The sequence below is a fragment of the Carlito syrichta genome, unplaced genomic scaffold (genome assembly GCF_000164805.1).
Source record: "Carlito syrichta isolate Samal-C Ts95f unplaced genomic scaffold, Tarsius_syrichta-2.0.1 Scaffold314373, whole genome shotgun sequence".
Taxonomy (NCBI): Eukaryota; Metazoa; Chordata; class Mammalia; order Primates; family Tarsiidae; genus Carlito; species Carlito syrichta.
The window spans coordinates 15,268-38,439 of NW_007258469.1; the positions used below are offsets into that span (position 1 = coordinate 15,268).

General features: G+C 36.7%; 1 protein-coding gene across 2 annotated transcripts in view; it reads left to right on the forward strand.

Moving 5' to 3' along the window:
- CCDC50 (coiled-coil domain containing 50) overlaps positions 1–23,172 on the forward strand; it is a 75,438-nt gene continuing 52,266 nt past the window's right edge. For both annotated transcript variants that reach the window (XM_008071561.2, XM_008071562.2), the window contains exon 1: positions 1–149. In XM_008071561.2, the coding sequence (XP_008069752.1) occupies positions 101–149 (49 nt within the window). In that variant the 5' untranslated portion in view covers positions 1–100. The remainder of the gene's footprint in view (positions 150–23,172) is intronic.

The following is a 23,172-nucleotide window of genomic DNA, read 5'->3' on the forward strand; positions in this document are numbered from 1 at the left end:
CGCCGCGTCCGGCGCTGCTGCTGCTGCGCTCGGGCCCCCGCTCCGGGCCGGCAGTGGCCGGGAAGCGGGCGCTGCGCGGCAGCCGGGATCTCGGCCCAACATGGCCGAAGTCGGCATCGATCAGTCCAAGCTGCCGGGAGTGAAGGAAGGTAGGGGTCGGGCCGGGAGGGCGCGCGGGGCTCCTCTCCCCTCCCCAGCCGAGGGCTCTCGGGGCGCGGGCGTCGGCATTTCGGCGCCTGCGGCCCTGCGCGGCGCGCGCCTGGTGTGGGCCCGGTCCGGTCCTGGAGGGAATTGCATTTGGCCTCCACGGTGGGACCTTGGGCAAGTCACTTGCGTCCCAAACCCGTTTGGTTGTTTTTAATCCTGTCAGGGGATGGGGGGCAAGAGCACCACCCTCAGCAAGTGGCTGTGCGAATGTTCTCGGGAGTGGCAAGCCCTTAGTGATCGCTGAAGAGCTGGGTGAATCGGACTGACCACTGTTGTTAAAATTCAAGACCTAGCTGGCTGGAAGGCTGCGAAATGGGGAGGGGTTGACATTCAGTTCCGCGCAGAGCCTTTGTTTTGAAACATGACTCTTTCCCTATTTCTCTCCCTACTTTTCCTAGGCCAGCGTCTGGCTGGCTGACTTCCCACCTTCCTCAAGGTTTAAAAGTTTAGTCTTGGCATTGCCCTGCGCGGTCCGACGGGAAGCTCCTATGAAAATTTTCTTTAAAAAAGCAGTGAGCGAGGGGACAAGGGGGCTGATGACCTTGTTTTGCTTTTTTTAAAATAGCTCCTTATACTGATGTCTAGGAAAATAAAAATGTGTTAGTACTAGTGCTGACCTGGCTTAACTAACGGCAAAGAGCATTTTGATTTCTCTGTTCTTTATCGGTTGCCCCAGGATCTAGTTTTTTTTTTTTTTTTTAATTGGGATCTGTGTTTCTGGATCACCTTACCATTTAGTTATCTTTGGCTGGTCTTTGGATCGAGGAAGCAAAGAAATTCTGTTGTAAGCCTATAGTTCCAAGGGCTTGAAAAGGCTGCCTTTGTTTGGATGTCATTTATTTCAGCTGAATACTGTGACCTGAACTGTCTGGGGAATGTGGAATTGAAAATAAGAGTTTTTGCGTTCTTGGAAATGCATGTTTTGTTGCCAACTTGATTTGACTCAAAATGGCCTTGTGGGTCTTAAGGCCAACCCAGAACTCCCAAGAAAATTAGGGATTGTTTGGCTGCTTTCCTTCCCAGAGTTTCAGACACTGAGAGAGACTAATGACTAGTCACTGATTTTATGTAGAGTTTCTAATGGGGTCAGGTTTATCCTTTTGTTCTTGAAGGGTGTTAAGAGTTTAGGAATGAGATCTTAGCATTCGTATTTTTCTGTTCCTAGCTTTGGTGAAGGCTCTGGGTTTCACATGAAGATAACTTTTCGCTGCCATGTCAAGGCTAAGGAGTCTGAGAGATAGGAAAAGCAGACCTATACTTTGAGAGTCCTTGTCTTAGAGATTATCTGGCTGTCCCTTGCTTTTACATATGAGGTGGGTGTGTGTGTGTGTGTGTGTGTGTGTGTGTGATGTCTCTAGGGAAAACGTGATCCTTGTATGGTATGTAGTACTTCCTTAGGTGTACAGTAAGATGAGAATTGCAGTTCAAACAAAACCTGACATGTAAACTATTAATAATACAGAGCTGTTATTTTTATCCAGTTCCCTATTCCTGTGAGTGATCTGGAAACAACACTCTCTTTATATACATCAATATTATGTATATTATATGTATCTATATTGTATTATATATATTCTGATTTCTTTCCAAGTCATGGATAGTTTATTCTAAAATATTATTTCTCAAAGGGTTCTGGAAATACTTTCCATCTAAAAATGCAAGATTTTTCCATTCCCAAACATTAGAGTTTAATACATTCAAATTGACTTTTGCTTACCATAATATGGTGTTTAGCAATTTTTTTTACATAATATGATACATTGATAAAGGAAATTTTATGTGGCTCTTTGATGTGCCTTGTCAAGTTAGAATTAAGTATTTATTAATTTTGAAGGTGGTCAGAAATTATTGAGAAGATCATTGTCTTTGTAAGCATCTAACTTTTCTGGTTGCAGGATCATCAAAAGAAATGATATACTATACTAGGAATGTCCTACTAATGGTGGTGAAGTTTTTGATCTGGGTAGTATTCAAGCCTCGTAAAGTGTATCTTTCTCTAGTATAACTCTTAATTATGGCCCACTTACTCCTTTACAGTGTCTTTACCCTGATTAAAGAGAATAAAGCAGGTGTCCATGATGGGGTAAAACATGTACAAACATTGAGATTGTTGTAATACTGAAACTCTAGCTAAATTTGAAAACATTTAGTAGTAGTAATTTGTTTACTATTCTGACGCAGATTTTTTTAGTTCAATTAAAACAAAACTCTGTCTTCCAGTTACCTCTTTAATTGAAACCTTTGGTAGATTTATATACAGCTATAATGTATATACAGTTTGGCAGCATGGGGTAGAGTTCAATAGAGATTGAGAATAAAGTAGTGAATGTGTGCCTCTTTCCACTGCCCTTTCTTTAGGAGGGGCTGGGGCACCCTGTGACCTTTGTTGTGAACATCTCAACAGTGGTAATGGGTAACAGCTGACATCAGAGTAAGAGGATATTTGAAAATCTTCTTTACTAGGTTAAAATCTAATGCTTGCCTACTTAGTTTTTAAGGAGGTCAAAGATACTTATCATTTGGACAGACTTTTTTTACACACACACACACACACACAGACACACACACACACGGCAGTGTTTATACCTTGGGAAATCTCTCTTAAACTAGGAGACAAAGGGAAATATTTGAGTTCATGCATAGGTGAAAATAATTGTCAACTAAGTGTCAACACATCATTTTTTCAAGTTAAAAGCCTATTTGGAACATCTGCTTACTTTTTGTAATGGAAAATATTGTTGCCAATATTGAAGAATAATGCTTTAGTTCTTCTGAAACATTTGAGGTTCTGATAAACAAGATATGAAATAATTTCCAGTCATTTTAAAAATCAGTACATCCATAACTGAAATGCCACATGCAGTTTGTGAATGTTAGACCAAGGAATAGGAATATTCCAACAATGTTCTGAAAGTTTCTTAGTTGAGTTTAGAGCTGAGAACATATTTTCTAAAAATGAGCAATTTTAATTTGTTGAGAAACAGTTTTGTCAGTTTTAGACTCCCTGCTTTTGCTTTTCTCTTTATTCTCTCCAGATTCCTGGAGCCTACTTGATTTGAATTGGTCACTTATCATTGTAGTTTTGCCATTTCCCCCAACTAACCAGGTTTTATATTATCGTAAGATTTTGGTCTGAGATTATTAGCATGTTTACCAAAATCATTTTAGACCCTTTGACATTTTATCAACTTCTTTGCAATCTCTTATGCGTTATTAGTTTTGCTACTTTTAGCCACTTAGTACTTGCCTTCCAACTCTGTTGTCTTCTCACAGTTTTAACCCTTTTTTTTTCCTTACTGCAGTTCTCCAAATGTAGTTTTTATTTTCTATTCTTACTATTCTTTAGTTGGAAAATTCCACTGTCTCCTGAGTTGGTGAACTCTGTGTGTGCTTAATATCTGAAACCAGTGTACCAAGGAGTGACTTATTTCAAAGTACAAGTAACTAGCTATTCTGGGAACAAGTCCTTTTTCTTTAGTGAAAGATAAAATTTAATATATTGTTAGAAATGTCTATAAAGGGAAACATACCTAGAAAACACTTATTTATTTTAGGTTAAGGACACCCCAGTGTCATAAGGTAGTAAATTAAATTTATGGCATAAATCTAGAACAGGTTAAAAAATTATGTCTGGTAATCACTTAACCCAGTACTCCCAGAGATCTAGAGTTTATCACATGCACACTAGTCATCTAAAGTGATGGCAGTGTCTGTGAGATGTATATTATCTGGCAACAGGGCAAACTCCCTTTTCCTTTTTTTTCAAAATTCTACAGCAGTTTTTGTTGTTGTTGCTTATTAACGAGACCCAGACTGGATCTACTCGAGCTGGGAGATGTCTTAGTTATTTTGTTTTACCCTTCTCTTCTTGCTTCATGTATATCATATAGTCAGCAAATATTCAGTAAATATCTGAATGTGTAAATAAATCTATGAATTAATTAATGAATACGTTATTAGATGTTCCCTTTGGGTTTAAGAATCTTATTTCTGGCATAATAATTTTGTATTTTTCAAAGTATAAGCTTCTAAAGGGCAGAGATAATGCCTTTAACCATGTGTATCACCTATCATTTATGCCACCATTAAATTTATAAAAACTTTGAACTTATTTTTTTCTAATGTTTGTTTTCTTATGGGTGTGTCTTATAAACAGAATTCATTCAACATAGATATGAATAACACAGAAAATAAAAGAATAAAGGTAATTTTTTGCTTTCTCTTCTGGCCTTGCAGGTAATAATTACTAAGAATAGAATTTTAGGAAAAATACTAAAAAATGCTGTTGTGTGCTTTTGATTTTTATAAAAAAACAAAACAAAACTATTTAACTGCTGTGTGCCAGGTATTGTGTGAGGGTAGTTTCACAACTTTAAAAAAAAAAAGTCTTTTGATGTGTGGACATGATCTTCACTGTAGTGTAGAATACATGGGGTTGTTGAAAATAACCCTGTAGTTGGCTGGGCGCGGTGGCCAAGCCTGTAGTCCCAGCACTTTGGGAGGCCGAGGTGAGCGGATTGCCTGACTCTGTGGGTTCAAGACCAGCCTGGTAGCACACACCTGTAGTTCTGGCTACTTGGAAAGGCTGAGGTGGAAGGATCACCTCAGCCCAGCAGGTCGACACTGGGGAGGTCGTGAGCGTACCACTGCACTCCAGCCTGGGCGACAAAGTGAGACTCTGACTCAAAAAAGAAAAAAAAGAAAAAAGAAAATAACCCTGTAAATTTATATGTGCACAAAAAATGCCTCTCATATGAGAGGAACAAACCTTTCAATTTATTTTGCATGTAATATTTTTTGGAATGAATACATGCATGTAATATTTTTTGGAATGAATACATGAATTTTTTTTTCAAATGTATGTAACTGTTATCAAATAATTTTTTTTTTTAAACTAACAGGTATTTAAAGGACAATTCCAATGTGGGAAACTATAGAGTTAAGTGATATTTTAAAAAGAGATCTGAGAGTGGAAAGCATTAAAAAAAACCACTGATCTAAGCCAGATGAAAATCTGACGGCCAAGGAGGGGAAGTGAATTGTATTAAAACACTGAGGCTAGAGATTGGCACATTGGAGCCTAGAATTAGAAAAGTTTCACACTCTTAACACAGTTCAGTCTTCTCTTCTTTCTCCTCACCTACCTTCTCTCTTCCCCTTACCCTCTTCCCCTTTCTTTCTTCTCCTTCTCTTTCTTTGAAATTGTTCTCTAGCTTTATAAGATTCATTCCTGATGTGCTTTTTTTTTTTTTTTAATACTGTTATGTTTAAAAGAGTAAAATAAAAATAATGAATGTCAAGACTACTTAGTGATTTTCTGATGTGAGTTATTTTATGGATAATGTTTCAAATGAATGCTGAGTTAACATAGGTTTTATTTTTTAATTAAATTTCTTTTAGCTTTTATTTTTGATTCAGCATATGAATTGTTAAGTGAGCTCTAGGAAGTTACAGTTTTGCCTGTGTTTTTTTTTTTTTTCCTACCTGAACAAATTCATATCTTCTCTGGTATACTCAGTCTGAAGGGGCTAATGTTTAAAGATTTGAAGTCTAAAATGAAACATGTTAGGAAGATAGCTCAAAGAAAAGCAAAGGCTATATTGCCTTTTTCCAGTTTTTGTTAAGGACATACAGTTTTTATTGAGAGAAATGAGTATTTGCCTGTGACAAGAAGCAATATGATATTTTTCCCCTCATAAAGAAAGTAGTTGTAGATACCACTCAATTTATGGAAATCCTGCTTGAAATTCCAGTACTCCAGGTACAGGAGTATATTTTTAAATAAGCTACTCTGATCCATGGAGGAAACAAAACAAACTTATAATTGGTATATTTGCAGTTTCAGAGGTAGCCACTGGGATTGTCACTGGATTAATGCTTTTAACTGATGACCCATTTAAAATGTCCTTCAAAAATGTAAAATTAGGATACCCTAGATCATAGATAAGACCTACAAAGGATAATTGGTTTTTATATTCAGAAGGACTTTGGGGATTATTTAGATGTTTGAATTTAGAATGTTCCAGGTGTTCGAATTTGGAAACCAGTGCAAAAGACTTTTCAGATACTACTTTTAAAAGGGCATGATAAACAAAAGAACCCACAATAATTATTTTTTGTTGTTCTCATTTCATTTAAAAAGTCCATACACACACACAGACATTGTAGGCATAGGATAGTTGGTAACCATTATACTGACATAAAAACATTGACGACTTCCTAATAAACCAGAACTAATGTATAGCCAATTGTGTTTATATATCAGTATTTCTTTTTTTCTTGTTTAAAGTAAAGTTCAGAGCTGGGCTCGGTGGCTCAGCCTGTAATCCCATGCCTTTGGGAGGCTGAGGTGAGTGGATTGCCTGAGCCCATGGATTCGAGACCCACCTGGACAGTGAGACCTCATGTCTACAATAAATCAAAAAATCAGCCGGGCGTGGTAGCGCATGTCTGTCATTCCGGCTACTCGGTAGGCTGAGGCGGAAGGATCGCCAGAGCCCAGCAGGTCGAGGCTGCGGTGGCCGGGAGCGGCCACTGCACTCCAGTCTGGGCGACAGAGTGAGACTCCAACTAAAAAAAAAAAAATTAAATAAATAAAAAATAAAGTTCATTAAGGTACAATTTATATACAGTAAAATGTCATTCTTTTTAGTATACAGTTCTGAGTTTTGACAAATATACAGTTTTATAGCCACTGTAACAACAGTTTGTTGTTATAGAACAACAGTTTATAACTCCCAAACATCTTAACCCTTTTCATTGCCCCCCCAGCTGCTGATATATTTTGCCTTGACAAAAATACTGTGTAAATGAGATAATCTGCTAAGTAGCTTTTTAAATCTTGCTTGTTTCTTTATGTGTCTGTTATATGAATATCAGTAATTCTGTTCCTTTTATTGCTTAGTAGCATTCCATTATATGGCTGAACACACAAGGTGGATGTGTAAAAACACACTATAGTAGTTGAACATTTGTTTTGTTTTCAGTTTTGGTGGTTATAAGTAAAGTTGCTCTAAACATTTGTATACAGAGATGTTTGTTTGCTTATTTGGGTTTTTTTTTTTTGATATAAGGTTTTATTTCTCTTGAATTGGATTGCTGGATCATATGGTGAATGCATGTTAAAATTGCCAAACATTTTTCAAAGTGGCTTTACTATTTTGTATTTCTACCAGCATTGTGTGTGACTCCAAGTTGCTCTGTATCCTTGCTTGCAGTTGTACTTGATATTGTCAGGGTCCTTTAAAAAAAAAATACTGTTTTAACAGGTGTATTGCATCTTTTTTTGAGTTGGCGTCTTACTCTGTCGCCCAGGCTGGCATGCACCACCAGCATTGACCTGGACTCCGGCGATCCTTCCGCCTCAACCTTCCAAGTAACTGGAACTATAGGCATGTTCTACCACACCTGGCTAATTTTTTAAATTTATTGTAGAGATGAGGTCTTGCCAAGTTGCCGGGGCTGGTCTCGAATCCATAGGCTCAGGCAATCCACCCGCTTTGACCTCCCAAAGTGCTGTGATTACAGGCTGAGCCACCAAGCCTGACTGTAATTGCATCCTAATATGGATTTATTTATTCATTTATTTTTGAGTTGGAGTCTCACTCTGTCACCCAGACTGGAGTGCAGTGGCCGCTCCCGACCACTGCAGCCTCGACCTGCTGGGCTCCGGTGATCCTTCTGCCTCAGCCTTCCACGTAGCTGGAACTACAGGCGTGCGCTACCATACCCGGCTAAGTTTTTGATTTATTGTAGAGATGAGGTCTCGCTGCCCAGGCGGGTCTTGAACCCGCGGGCTCAGGCAATCCACTCACCTCAGCCTCCTAAAGGCGCGGGATTACAGGCTGAGCCACCTAGCCCGGCTCCTAATGTGGATTTAATTCACATTTTCCTAATGACTAATGATATTAAGCTTTTTTGTGTGTGTTAATTTACCATTCTTACATTGTTTTTTGAAGTGTTTATTCTCAACTTTTGCCCTTTAAAAAAATAGACTATTTTCTTATTATTAAGTTTGGACAGTTCTTTACATATCCTGGATACAAGTCTTATTAGATATATATTTTGCAAATGTCAGTGGTTTTTAGACTTTATTTGAATACCAGAATAATGTGGAGATCATTATTATATAAACACATCCCTAACCCTACTTGATATTAGCTGAATCTCTTGGAGATGGTTCCAGGAATATGTAGTGTTTATATACAGACTATACACACTTGTATTTATGCAATGGGTGTTTGGAAAATAGGAAATGATGATAATGTGGCTACTCCATATTATTCTGTTTTCTTATTCTAATTTCTTAAGTTTTTGTTGTGACAGCTTATTTATGTTAGAAAATGAGTAGTAATTCTTCCCAGTAATTGAAATTTGTTACTGGGGTCGGCAGACTACTGCCGCTTTTTGCATAGCAGACCAACTAAGAATGGTTTTGTACAGTTTTTAGTGATTCAGGAAAAAATAAAAAGAAGAATGTTTTGTGTCATGTGAAAATTATATGAAATTCAAGTTTCAGTATCTATAAGTAAAAGTTTTATTGGAATATTGCAAATGTCAGTGGTTTTTCATGCTCATTTTCATTCATTCTTTGACATACTGTCTGCATCTGCTTACATGTTATATAGGCAGAGAAGAGTAGTTGTGGCAGAGACCATATTACCATATGACAAAGCTTAACATTTTAAAAATTTGGTACTGTACAGAAAAAAAAAAAGATTTGTTTTGGAACTGTTTTCAATGAAACTTTAAAAAAACTTACTTTTCTTTTTGATATTTTAGTTATCAGTATGAACACCAATTATCATAACTTTGCTTTAATATAGTAATTTCTTTGGGAACTATTATTGATTGATTTCTTATAGTGACTCTTAAAAATAGACATATCAGCTAGATACATTGGCTCACGCCTGTAATCCCAGAACTTTGGCATTCTATAAAGCCAGAGGATTGCCTGAGCTCTGGAGTTCAAGAACAGCCTGGGCAACATAGTGACATCTCATCTCTTAAAAAAAAAAAGATACAATAATAAAAAATTGTGGTGGTGCGAACTTGTAGTTCCAGCTATATAGGAGTCTGAGGTGGGAGGACTACCTGAGACCAGGAGGTCGAGGCTGTGGTTAGTCGATCATGCCACTGCACTCCAGCCTGGGCGACAGAGAGAGACCCCAACTCAAAAAAACACACGTGTGAATGTGTGTAGACTTACATCCTTTTTCTTTTTCTTTTTTTTTCTTAAGAAGAAGAAATGTACATTCTCTATAAATTTCTAGGGACTTCAAAATCAAATCTAGGTTGAACTCTTATATAAAGTAAGAGTATGCAACATACCAGCTCTGAGTAAGCTGTAGGGCTTTGGGAATAAAGTCCATGCATATCCAACAGATTTAACTTTTTAAAACAGTTGATGTTTTTTAGCTTACAAAGTATTATTGACTCTGAACAAAACCTATTTCTGCTATTTTCATGAATAAAGTATCATTTTGTCTTTTTAGAAGCTGATATCACAGGTACCTAGGTCTGATACTACCATACTTTAAAGGCTTGGTATGTGATGAGTGTTTCCAGTTCTTATACAACTCCTTAATGACCAAATACCAGGGGAGTCTCCACTGGACTTTTTTTCTTTTTTGGCTTTTGCTTTTCTAATGAGTCATAAGGCTGAGTCAATTTCCATTACTTTTAACTGCAAATAGCACAAGGACAAATAACTTATAAGGATATCTTTCCCTTGTCACAGCCTCATCAGCCACAAAATTTGTTTGTTGATTTATAGATGAGTTCATGAATTCCTTTAAGTGTTACATTCACTGGTTTTTAAGTAGCTCCTTCCCACCAAATATTAGATTTTCTTTCATATTTCAAAGTTCTATGTAAATATAGAATGCTAGGATTGACAGATACTGTGAAAAACTTCTTATTTTCTAGATAGGAATCCTGAAGTTGAGAATGAAAAAGAAGAGGCCTTAAGTTCCTCTTTCTGGGCCATCAGCTGTTTTGGAAAAGGTTATATTCACTCAGTGTCTGCATTTGCAAATCATTTTCTGGCTTTGCCTACAAAATGTTTTCTATTCTGTCAGTGGTGACTGGATTCTAAGTTGACATGTTTGCTTCTGTTGTTTTCCCAGGCTGCTATGGTTAGACCTCATTATTTCAAGTTGGGCTTTAGTGTATCCACAAATTATTATTTATTTTTTCTTGTTTTTACAGTTGAAAACAACATTAAAGCTCCATAGAGCTTATCTTTTTAATGTTATTTTGGCTATGTGTGTATGTTAAAGGGGTCAGAATAGAAGGTGTAGAAATTAATTAGAGAGCTATTGGTAGAATATAGTTTCCTGTGCTTTTAACCTCATAATTCCAGGAACTTGATTGCAATGGCACTCAAACTCCCCAAACTAGGATAACTACTTGGGTTTAAAGACAGGGTCACCAAATAATTTATAAGCTAACTCTAGAGTTAGCTAGATACTTTGAGTAAAAAGGGATAATTCTAGTAATTTTGCCATAATAGTATATACTAATAACCACTCAACTGAAAGAGACATTGCTGAAATACCATAGGAAATTGGATGTGATGACTGAGGGATGTCCTTGTTACAAAATTCTTTCTGACTATAAAAATGTAAAATTTTCGTTGACTTTTAAAAACTATAGGATACCTGTCTCCAATCTATTATCATGAGGTTCTTAATTTGTTTTCTGTTTCATAATTGATTACTAAATGAAACATGATATCTCTATAGAATACAGTAGAAATCATTGGGGTTTTAGTTATTTATATTTAGTAATCATAGAGCTTACCAAAATTCTTTTAGCTTTCTGTTTCCAAATTATGGGTTGCCGCTCTGTATTCCCCTGAGTGTGCGGGACAGATGTTGAACTGATTTGTACAATTGAAGGAAGCTAAGAAATGCACATATATCTGATTCCTACTTACTTGGCAGTGTGTAATATAGCTATCATATGCTTTTAAATTTTATTTTATTTTTATTTTTATTTTTTGAGTTGAAGTCTTACTCTGTTGCCCAGACTTGAGTGCAGTGGCACGCTCCCGGCCCCTGCAGCCTCGACCTGCTGGGCTCTGGCGATCCTTCTGCCTCAGCCTTCCAAGTAGTCGGAACTACAGGCATGCACTACCATGCTCGGCTAATTTTTTGATTTATTGTAGAGACGAGGTCTTACCCAGTTGCCCTGGTGGGTCTCGAGTCCGCGAGCTCAGGTTATCCACTTGCCTCGGTCTCCCAAAGTGCTGGGATTACAGACTGAGCCACCAAGTCCAGCCTTAAATTTTAAATAGAAGCATAGGATGCTACCTTTTTACTCTATACATTTCTGCTATGCATCTTTTCAGTAACTGAACTCCTCTTAGAATTTTTTTGCAGTATTTGCTTTAGTTTACCAATACATTAAATAATTTATTCAAATAGAAATCTAGCTTGAAGAATAAAATTTAAGATCAAGGGATAACTTCTTTGTAAAAGGACGTACTTTGAACCTAGATTGTAAGGTTTGGTTTCACATCTCCGCTTTACCACTTGCTAACTGTAAGAACTCAGAGAATACAATAACTTTAGTGCTGGTTTCCTTGTCTGTTCATTGGAGATAATATTTACTATACTTAATACATGGGCTTGCTATGAGAGTTAACTGAAGAACTGGGTATGGAAACACTTTATAAAATGCATTGGTATACATTCAGTCTCTTGATATTACTGTTCAGGTTGGCCTGCAAATACTTACCCTTTTTTCTAGACCATTGTTTCCATGAGCCCTAACCCTAATCCTCTGCTTGGTGTTGCCTTCTTCACTATCCAAATATGGTCTGTTTCTATCCTCAACCTCTGGCCTATCCCAGATGTTGATTTTCTGTTAAGTCTACCCTGCTTCTTTCCTGTGTATCTTATAAAACCACTTTGAAGTATTTACTTACTTAAGTTGTATGTCTCATTCTCTGTATTGGGCTGCTAATTCTCTCAGGATGATGCTGCTAGCTGACTGATCTCAGTATTTTTTAGAAGTCTGTATGTGTTAGAGATTCTCCAGAAAACAGAATAACTGACAATTTGTGCTCAAAGGGCAAACTGATCAGATCTAACTGATCTAATGACACTAGAGAAAGAGCTATAATCATTTGCATGAATTCACTGAGGTAGGAAAAGGGGATAAGGAGCAAGTCATTTTTACTTTTTGTTAGATGAATTGTTTTCTCTCTCACATTTCTGTAGGAGGTTGATTGTTGTTGAGATTATTTTAAAGCCTAAACCCGTAGTAGTCTTCTTTGGAGGCAAGAGTCCTACCTGTTTAAGGATTAATTTTTGTTATATAAGACTCTGGTAAAGTATGCACATTTCCTGTAAAGTGGTGTCATACTGTTACTGTTACTAGGGGATCGAGCTAGTTTCTTAGATGGTGTTGACTTCCTTCAGAATTTTAGTGTACTATTTTCTTTTTTAGATTTATTTTAGATAAAAGAGGGAAGGTTACTATGCAGTTTTAACTGAACAGGTCAAACCTAACGTATTTTCAAAATTCTTGACTGTAAGTGGATTGTGAAGAATCTGAAAGTTTTGAAAATAAAGTAATGAATGTGCGGATTGTAAACTTTTAATTGTTTATCATGGAAAGAGGGGAGAAAGCATGAGCAAAATTGTCACTTAACAGTTTTTGCTATGGGGTATGTTTAGTTTGTATTTATTTTAGAATGATCTCTTTCAAGCTCATATGGTATATTAGGAATTAACACTGTTTTAAAAACACGCAGTACTACAAGAAACAAACCTATACTTCAAGGGAGTTATGTAAAATTTTCTGAATCATCTAAAAATTTTAACTCCTTAAAAAACAATCACGACAAGTGAATGAATTATTTATAGCAGAAAGATATTTGTACAGCTTATCTTCTGTTCACAGATGCAGTCTAACTCTGATTTTCTTTCACTTCCTCTGCAGGAGGTATTACATAATAACCAAGTATACTTGTAGGGTATGCTGAAGCTAGTTTCAGTAGCAATACATAGAGAAATCCAGAGCATATAGAACATATTCCAGATGAACTTACAGATTTTGTTGATCTTTAAGGAACCTTCTGAATATGGAAGATGTTAGCTTCCCCAGGCTGTACTTTGATCATCTGGTCTTGGGAAAACCTTTTAGTAAATGTCACAGTTCCCATTTGTATTAATTGGACTATTAGTGATTGATAGATACCATGATCTTATTTTACTTTGATACTGAAGGCTGAGAACTGCTAGTTGAAACAGGAAAAGCTTACCTTTTTTATAAGGCACCAAGGTTGAATGAAAGGTTGTTTTAAGATTTACTGGTGGTTAAAATGACTATACATGTGGATAAAAGCAGATGTTTGTCATTTTAGATGCTAGAAATAGTGAAATCAACAGCAACAATGCCAAAAACAATCTTTTGTGCAGGAGGAAGTTAGCACAGGAATCCTCCTGTATGCATAGGCATCATATAAGTTGCAATCATCACATATTTACATGATGTACTTATATCCATGTGACAAATACATATCACTTATACTGATTCAACTACATTTCATACAACCATATCCCTAAGATGGATGAGTTCTTTAGTTTAGACTCTCCTGGCAGGAGAGTTAGGACATGAAGCTCTGATTTGGAAAGTGACTTGTCAAGGGTTACTTTGTGAGCTGCTGACAGAAGCAGGACTAAAATTCTGACAGGTCTCTGGAATTAAGAAAAGGGCTTTTTATACTTAAATTTGTGCCTTATATGCCGAAGCCCTTATATTTCTATTAATTGAGCAGGAAATATCCTCATGTCTTATATTTAGTATGCTGAAATGTCACAGTGATTTGGCATAAAGCTTTTACTAGAGCAACTCAAAATACAGAAATTAGGAAAACCCATCTAATTTTAACCATGTAGAAATTTTTTAATCTACATGTTAATGTGTTAGGTTTTGGCTGACTACATGTCTATTCAACAGTCTTTATCTTCATACCCTTTTTGATGGTGACAATTTGATGATTCTTCTGTTTCAGTAAACTGTAAACTATAATTACATAATTTTCACATAGAATTCTACTTCGTTTTCTATCTTTAACATCAGCTGAGAATGTTTGAAGCGGTGGAGCTTATTAATTAAGCGTTTTAGACATTCCAGTTTCCCCTTAACTAAGACCCACAATGTGTATAGGACATACGAGGTTAGAAAGAGCTATTGAAATGAAGTAGACTATTATATTGTTATTCTTTGCCAGGAATCATTTCCTCAGAATCATAAGAGCAAGTAGTCATTGCATATTCCCATCTGGATTCTGTACTAAAAAAGTGACTATGTCTATGTGAATTAGTGACTTAGTGGGACCTGACTAGAAGAAATACTTAATGGAGAATAACTAATTATAAGAATTCATTAACTTTGATAATGTCAGTAATTATAGGCTCCATCTCTTGAGCTGCTTCTTACTGAGTAGCAGATGCTCACTTTGGCCCTTCACATACCTTAATCTAATTTAGTTCTTACAACATTTATCCTTATTTTATTCTGAGGCTCAAAGAATGAAATACTTGCCCAAGGTTTTTTAACCTGTAAGTAGGCAATAATTGAAACCTGATCTGTACTTGTATAGCTACAAAGTGGATGTTTTTTCTTTGAAATACTTCATTTAGGTTGCAGTGAACCAAAATAGGTTTATTTGCCACTCTGCATAGTCTATTTACTTTTGTATTATTGAAGAACTTTAAGCATCATCCTTATTGGAGTCTATCACTTTGATTGGCAGCTTTACTTTTTGCTTATCTTTTCTTATAGTACTGTTTCCAGCTTTTGTTGGGATTAGAGAACAATCAAAAGGTAAGCTAAGTGCCTTTAAGGTGAATACAGATTTATCTTTCAAAAACACGAAAAATAATTAGGCTGAGCATGGGGGCTCAAGCCTGTAATCTTAGCGCTTTGGGAGGCCGAGGTGGGAACATTGCTTGAGCTCAGGAGTTCAAGATTACAGTAGGTATGATTGTACCACTACACTCCAGCTTGGGTGACAGAGTGAGAACTCTTTCTTAATAATAATGAAAAAAAATTACCTTACTCTGATGAAACTACATAGAGAGCCAAAGTAGTTAACAAAATCACTTCTTAAAAACTTGGTACAACTCCCTGTTATTTTTGTGGGAATTTTCTGGGTGTATTTAGAAACACCTACAAACTCCTTCAGATCTGCTGCGGGGTTACCTCTTTATTCTGTATGGACTATATTTCTAGGGGAGGAAATGTTATTTTAATGTAAGAATAGTTTATTCTAATTAAGAATACATAGCTTCTGATCTTCTGTTGAGTCATCCTAGATTGTATAAAACTGAGTTAATTCTAGGCATGTACCCATGATCTCAAGATATCTTTTAGACAAACAACCCATTTGTAGTCAGTAAATATTACCAGTTGCTGAGTGTGGCAACATAGAGTAGAATTCCAGAAATCTCAAGATTTACTCATTTGTTTTTCATTCCTCTTTTTTGATTTACATAATCCAAGATTACTAGAAATGTGTGTAGAGTTCTGAAAAATGTTTACCAGAATGGAGTTGTGATTGTTGTAGTTTGATTTGTGGGAGCAAGATTCTAAGAGATTATTTCGCCATGCCTACTTATTCTGTGATCTCTAGCTAAGATAAACTTGTTTGATAATTTTGAGTATTTTTCTCAATTGTTTGAAATTAAAATGAATCCTAATATGAAAGAAAGTGCTAGCTAAAATATCTCCTTGCAGAAGAGAAGTTGAAAGTGGAAATATCTGACTCAAGGGTAAATAGAACTTACAGTAGCTAGTACTTAAGAAAACCCTCTTGTCATATGAAGCCAATAAACCCAAATGGTTTTTCTACCCTGGTGTAAACTTGTACTTAAGTTGGGCTGGATGTGATCTTTTGGGTTTTAATGGGTATGACTTGGTTTATCCTACAGAGGTTTAAGAAAATGGGTGGCTTTTCTTTCTAGGCTAAGGCAAACAGAGAACTGACTGCCAAACCATTTGAGGGTTTGTGTAAGTGCCAAGAAAAGTGCCATTCAAATAGTGTAACTACGGATGTTTGGAGTTTCTTTAGGGATACATGGAATCAAAATAAAATAAATTCTTACTATCTGGATATACTTTGTGAAAATTGCTTTAAAAAATTGTCTGCTAGTGTTTATGTAATATATTTACCCTTTTGGAGACACCTTGTGGTTATCAGTGATCTATTTAGAAACTCTATCTCCTTGAGAATAGTTTGTGAGTACTTTTTAAAAAATACGTAGTTTTTCTGCAGCGTTCAAGTACACAGGACTCTTTAATAACATGGGTTTGAGCTGCATGGGCCCACGCACACAGATTTAAAAAAAACTCAAATGTGGATAAATACAGCATTTGTGGGATGGGAAGCCCACATATACGGAGGGCTGATTTTTCATATACCTGGGTTCCACAGGGCCAACTGTGGGACTTGAGAATGCGCTGATTATGGTATCCACGGGGGTCCTGGAACCAGTGTCCCACATATACCCAGGGAGGATTGTACTCATGATAGTTGTTATTTCTCTCATATTTCCGGTGAGCAAATGTGAGTGACATTAATTTGCTTAAAATTCTTCAGTTAATAAGTGGTAGAGCTGGGATTAGAACCAAAGTATGAGTTCTTTTCCTTATACCATAATGCCTACTTTATCTCATTAAACCAATGTTCTGTGCAGTGTACTACAGAAAACACTGTATAACAATTTAATCTTTTTCTAAGTGTAATTTTGACATTATCTATTTATGTTTAATTATGAAATTTTCAAATCTTTAAAAAAATCAATGGAATCATTCTAAAACAGTAAGAGTGCCTCCTTTTGCTTATCTTTATGATATTAACAGTAATTATTTGTTTGGTCGTGTAACAGTAATTATTTATTTGGTTGTCTAATATTCCTGCATTGTTCTAAAATAGAGCTCCCACATACAATACATTTTTTCCTTAAAGAAGGCAACAAGAGACAATAAATTTAGGATAATGCTTCTCTGGTTATAAACAGCTTAATTATCAGGGCCAGTTGAAATTCATAAACATATGCATTTGCTAATTAGTATCCAAGGTCCTTTAGTAAATGTTTGGCAAAGTATTAGAGATCTGGTGGGTTTATTCAGCAGCAGTTGTATTTCAAAAATTGAACTCCTTTATGCTGAGTACTTGGTTCACTTTCCTTTGTGATGTGTTCACTTTGTCTCTGTGACTGTATCTGCACAGTGGTTGCTTGATAAATGTAGAATAACTTGACCTTTTCACCCTGCTGAGGGTACCAAAACTACTATCACTTTAGGGCTGGGAAGGAAGCAGGAGAAATGTCAATGACTAACACAAGACCAGTAATATACTCAGGATCCTTGGTTTTCCATAATGGCAAAGGGAATTATAACTGTTGGTTAAAACATAAACTTGCCTGTGTGTGTGTATGTGCATGTGCTAAAGTAGTTTTAAGACTGTGATGCCCAATTCTGGTTGACTGAGTGATTAAATTGTTTAAATTTGCACCGTCCTATCTGTCACATTCTGATTATTGTCTAGAGCAGTGCTAATAGAACAACTGTGATGATGGAAATGTTCTGTATTTCACACTGTCCAAAATAGTAGCCACCAACCCCATATGACTGTATAGCATTGGAAATATGATTATTGAAACTGAGAACTGAATTTTTAAAATTTAAATTGAAATAACTATGTGACTAGTGGCTACCATATATAGTGTAAAAAAAATTTGTGACCATAAAAGGTAAAATAATGATGGATTGATAAGACATGTAGATTTTTGTTCAGTTTAAGGAAATCTTTTCTAATATCTGTTCCCTTCAATATTAGAGCATGTGGAATGCACAACGCTTGGGATTTTGAAGAGAGCCTTAGCGAGGACTTGGTAGGGATACAAAGACAGAATTTAGGAATCAATTTGTTGGCGACTCAGACTAAATGACCTCCAAAGAGGTCATTTTGAGATTATAGAATGTTTCTTGAGGAAAAAAGGAAGCTCAGCTTGAATGCTTTGTGATATATCTACATCAGCGTTTTCTTGGAATTGAGAAGCTCTGAGTCTTAACTTTTCCTGGGCAGCTTTTGTTTTGTTACTGCTACCAAAAAATATTTGGCTTCAAAGCACCAATCCATAAAGTTGATGTGTACAACACAGGAAAATTGTGAGGTTATTTGCATTTGTGGGCATTTAAAAAAGTATGGTACTAGAGTCAGAGCTATCCAACAGTTCTATCAATATAAATAAAAATTGTTGTTTCCACTCTGCTACCTTTCCAATCTCTTTTTTTCACTGTTCCTCTCACCCCCAGTCATTTACCCTGGAAATTTCTGACTCAGCCATTTTCTTTTTTTCCAATATGTTACCCAGTTACTCTGTGGTCTCTGATAATGATGTAGATGGTCTGTGATATTAAAGTAGTACTTCTGATTTGAGGACTTATATTATCTCAGCATTTTCAAAACCCACTTGTCTGCAGTCTGGTGTGTCTGTGGTTAGCTGTGTATCTACTTGCCAAACAAGTGGTTTAGGTTCCTGGGGTTTTCATTTAATTTTGAATTTGAAGGGTTAGAAAAAAAATAACTGAGGACTCTACTTTGATAAATTACATCAGTGAAATGTTGGGATTAAATCAACTGTTCTGCTTTTTAAAATGTTTCTTTACTGGATGTTAAGTGTGTGTGGGTGTGTGTGTGTGTGTGGGTGTGTGTGTGTGTGTGTGTGTGTGTGTGTTTACGCGCATGTGTGTGCACATGTTTAAAACTCATGCTTATTACTTTCTGTAAAACTATTGATGATGTCCATGATATAATTTAGTGCTTCCTATCTAAGTTCCCACATGATAACTTAATTTACTTTCATATTTGGTATCAGTAAAACATATCTTTGCAATAAAGAATTGAAAATATTTCTCCTTTCTGATGTGAGAACTAAACAACTTCTCATGTTTCCCTTCTTGCTCTGGTGCCCAGGGATATTATAGATAAATTTGGGATCTTATGTATACTTTTTGTTAGAGTAGTTTTTTTCATTAAAAAAACCCCAGAAAGCTTTCTGTAACCTTAGAGAAGCAATGTAAGTTGAATCAATAAAACATTTCTACTGCAACTGATTTTTTTGGTCAGTATTTGTTGCTTCACTATTTAGTTGCTTAAACTGAAATAAAAACATGTATCTCTTTTTACTATAAAATATTTTGAAAAGGATTTTAGATTCCCCTTCATGAAAAATAAATTAGAAAATATAGAAGTTTTTACAAAAAAGAAAATAAGTTACATTGTAATCCTGCAGTATATAGTTAATGTTAGGATTTTGATATGCATCCTTTTTAGCATTTTCTAAATTAAATTTATATTGAAAAGTCAAATATTTTAACTGTAGTCAGATAACACTAGAATGGCTCTCAAGATCAGCATATTCACTGCTTATAACATGGAGGGTACTTTTAGGAATTCACCTGTACATTAGCCCATATGATATACTAACATGAATTATCATCTATAGGGTATATAAAAATAACAAGACTTTGGAGTACCAGTGGTTTCTACAAAACACCCACATATTCGATAGGCCCTGAGGCTGGAACTAGGGCCAGTGGATAACCATTATAGATTGGCAAGACCATTTACCTATAGTTATCTGTAAAGGGGTTGTGTTGAAAGGAAGTGGACTTCCTGTGGCCGAACTATTTAAGAATAGTCTAGATGATTGTGTGGACAAGATAAGGCTGCATTTGACAACTACTAAAACCCTTTCTGAGAATCAGTGTCTATATTTTAAGAAAACAATGAATCAGCACCTTTTTATAAACAGTGACCGAAATTTAGAAATATTTGAGGAAACATGGGAGCCCAGTCTATCATTTAGGACTGTTATTATTCTTGGAGATAATTTTTGTGGATTCAGGATTCTCCTTCCTTCGCTCTCTCCATCCCTCTCTCCCTCTCTTTCTTTCTGCCAGGGTCTCAGTCTGTTACCCAGGCCAACTGGTATGCAGGGGGTATGATCACAGTTCACTGCAGCCTTGACCTCTGGTGCTCATTGGATCCTTCTGCCTCAGTCTCCTGAGTAGCTGGGACTACAGGCACTCACCACCACACCCAGCTACCTTTTTTTTTTGTAGTGACAGGGGTCTCGTTATGTTGCCTAGGCTGACCTCGAACCCCTGGGCTCAAGCAGTTCTCCTGCCTTGTCCTCCCAAAGTGCTGGGATTACAGGTGTGAGCCATTGCACCTGGCCAAGATACTTGGTACTCTGATTGTTTGGTGTTCTAACAAAGATGATGACTTTAGGAGCAGGCATTTGGAAAAACTTTGCAGAGGATTCTGACTTACACTGTTCTGATCTGCAGAGCTTTTTTAATAAAAAAAAGGTAGCTTTCTTTCTGTAATGTTTATTGCAGAGTAATTAACCCTGAAATGTCTTTCCATTATCAAGATTTCTCAAGATTTTTCTCTTTCTTTTTGGTGGGGAAAGGATGTTCTGTCAACCTTGACTTATTTTTTAAATTCATCTTATAATTAATGTATTAACGTTTTCTAATTCTCAGAGTGGATTGTCAGCCTGCAACTACAGGGGACTTCTGAGGACATGGGGGCAGTATTCTCAAACCAGTGACTCAGGAGATTAGCTCCAAATTCTGCAAATTCCTGCCAGCACCTTGCCACACATTGCTTTCTCTGCTTCAAAATGCTGCATGCATCCTAACCATCCCGTTGGATTGTTTAGCTTAACAGATACATATTTGTCATGGACTCTATGTTGGAAGTATCCCTTATTTGGATACTTATTTGGTGATTTGATCTTGGCATGTTACTCCAAATCTCAGAGCCCTCTCCTTTATAAATTGACTTGTTTAATTATAGTCCATAGAGACCAGAAATTGACCACCTGCCTGAGTTTACTACCTTTCTAGGCATTTTAGGGTTCTGCCTTCCATTATAATACACCTGAAATTTGGAATGATGGAATTTACTGTCATTTGAGATAGTGTAGATACATACGTAGCTCCTTAGCCTTGTTTCAGGTAAGCTGGAAGATGTGGATGAATCAAAATGCTATATGGATGTGGATGGAAAAATGCAATATATTATGGTACACCATGTATATTAGCCATTTTTTTTCAGGTGCCATCCTTTCTAACAAACATTTACTTGAAAATTACTATCCCAGGTACTGGGATAAACATTGGAAATAAAAAGATTTGTAGGATTTTTCTTGCCTTTCAGGATCTAGAATGTTTGCTAGAGAGACAAATGAATAATTTTTTTTTTTTTTGAGTTGGAGTCTCACTCTGTCACCCAGACTGGAGTGCAGTGGCACACTCCCGGCTACCACAGCCTCTACCTGCTGGGCTCTGGCGATCCTTCTGCCTCAGCCTTCCAAGTAGCTGAAACTACAGGTGTGCGCTACCATGCCCGGCTAATTTTTTTATTTTATTGTAGAGGTGAGGTTTCGCCAAGTTGCCCAGGCAGGTCTCGAACCCGCAGGTTCAGGCAATTCACTCACCTCAGCCTCCCAAAGCACTCAGATTACAGGCTGAGCCACTAAGCCTGGCTGAATAAAATTTTTAATAATTTGATTAGTACTACAATGCTATCGTATATACTACATGCTCTGAAAGCACTGAAAAAAAAGAATAGATGGATCTGCTGGGTGTTTGTGAGTGAGTTGTATTGGTTGTGTTGTATGTCATATAGGACTAGATTAATAGGGAGGTGACATTTGAATGGAGGTCTTGAGGCTGACTATCAGTTTTTTAGATAGCTGAGGGGGTAGATGGGTGCTTCAGGAGAATAGAATGGAATTTCTCCCATTGTCATCTGTGTAATGGTAACTAAGCTTCCTTCTGACTTGCAAAAGCTTTCTCATTCCCTGTGTTCCATACCTGCAAAGGCCAAGCAATTAAAAACAGAAACCAAAACCAATACCCATAAAAATCCCCAAAGAGTTAAAATATTGGTTAATGTTGTTTGATTTCTCAGTTGTTGCACAATGTGTAGAATGAAAGGTCTTTATTTTTCACAAAGGAATTGATATTTGTGTACACTTTTTGGAAAGTTAAGTAGGGGAATGATTTTACTAAGGATAATAACTATAGGAAGGTGATTCTAATTTATTTATATTATGGATCTCTGCTTCTATCCAGAATCATCTGTATCCCATACAGATGGAATAACCATGGCATATTGGAAAGAGCAGGACTTTTGGAGACTTGATCAGAAAAGTAGCCCTGCTATTGATTGCTTTGGCTAGGAACAAAGTAAATGAGGATGGAACACCTGTGTAGTTTACTAGCCTAGAACCAGCCCAAATTAGGTCCCACTCCCCCCACCTTATGGCATACTGTTCTCAGATTTTGTTAATTTCAATGAGATGGAAATTTTAGGATACTAAAATCAGAAAAAGATCAAAGGTTTCAGTTACCCCTCATTCCCTAGTGAACTAATTGCTGAAACATTTCTTAGATGATGTTTTTAGACAATGTTTTTAACCTTCTGCCTGAAGGTGTGAAATCTCAGTTGTCAGAGTGACCTACATTCGCTATTATGGGCTCATAATTGGGGTAGATGGTTAAGAGAGTGTCTGCAGTTTATAACTGTGCATCTCTAAGAAGCTCCTATTTAGGCCAGGCATGGTGGCTCATGCCTGTAATCCCAACACTTTGGGAGGCCATGGCGAGAGGATTGCCAGAGCCTGCGGGTTCATGACTAGCCTGGACAACATGGCGAGACCTCATCTCTACAATAAATAAAAAATTAGCTGGGCATGCTGGCGTGCACCTATAGTTCCAGCCACGTGGAAGGCTGAGATGGAAGGTTTGCCTGAGCCCAGCAGGTACAGGCTGTGGTAGCCATGAGTATGCCACTGCACTCCAGTCTGGGCAACAGAGTGAAATTATGACTCAAAAAAAAAAAAAAGAAAAAGAAAAAGAAAAAAA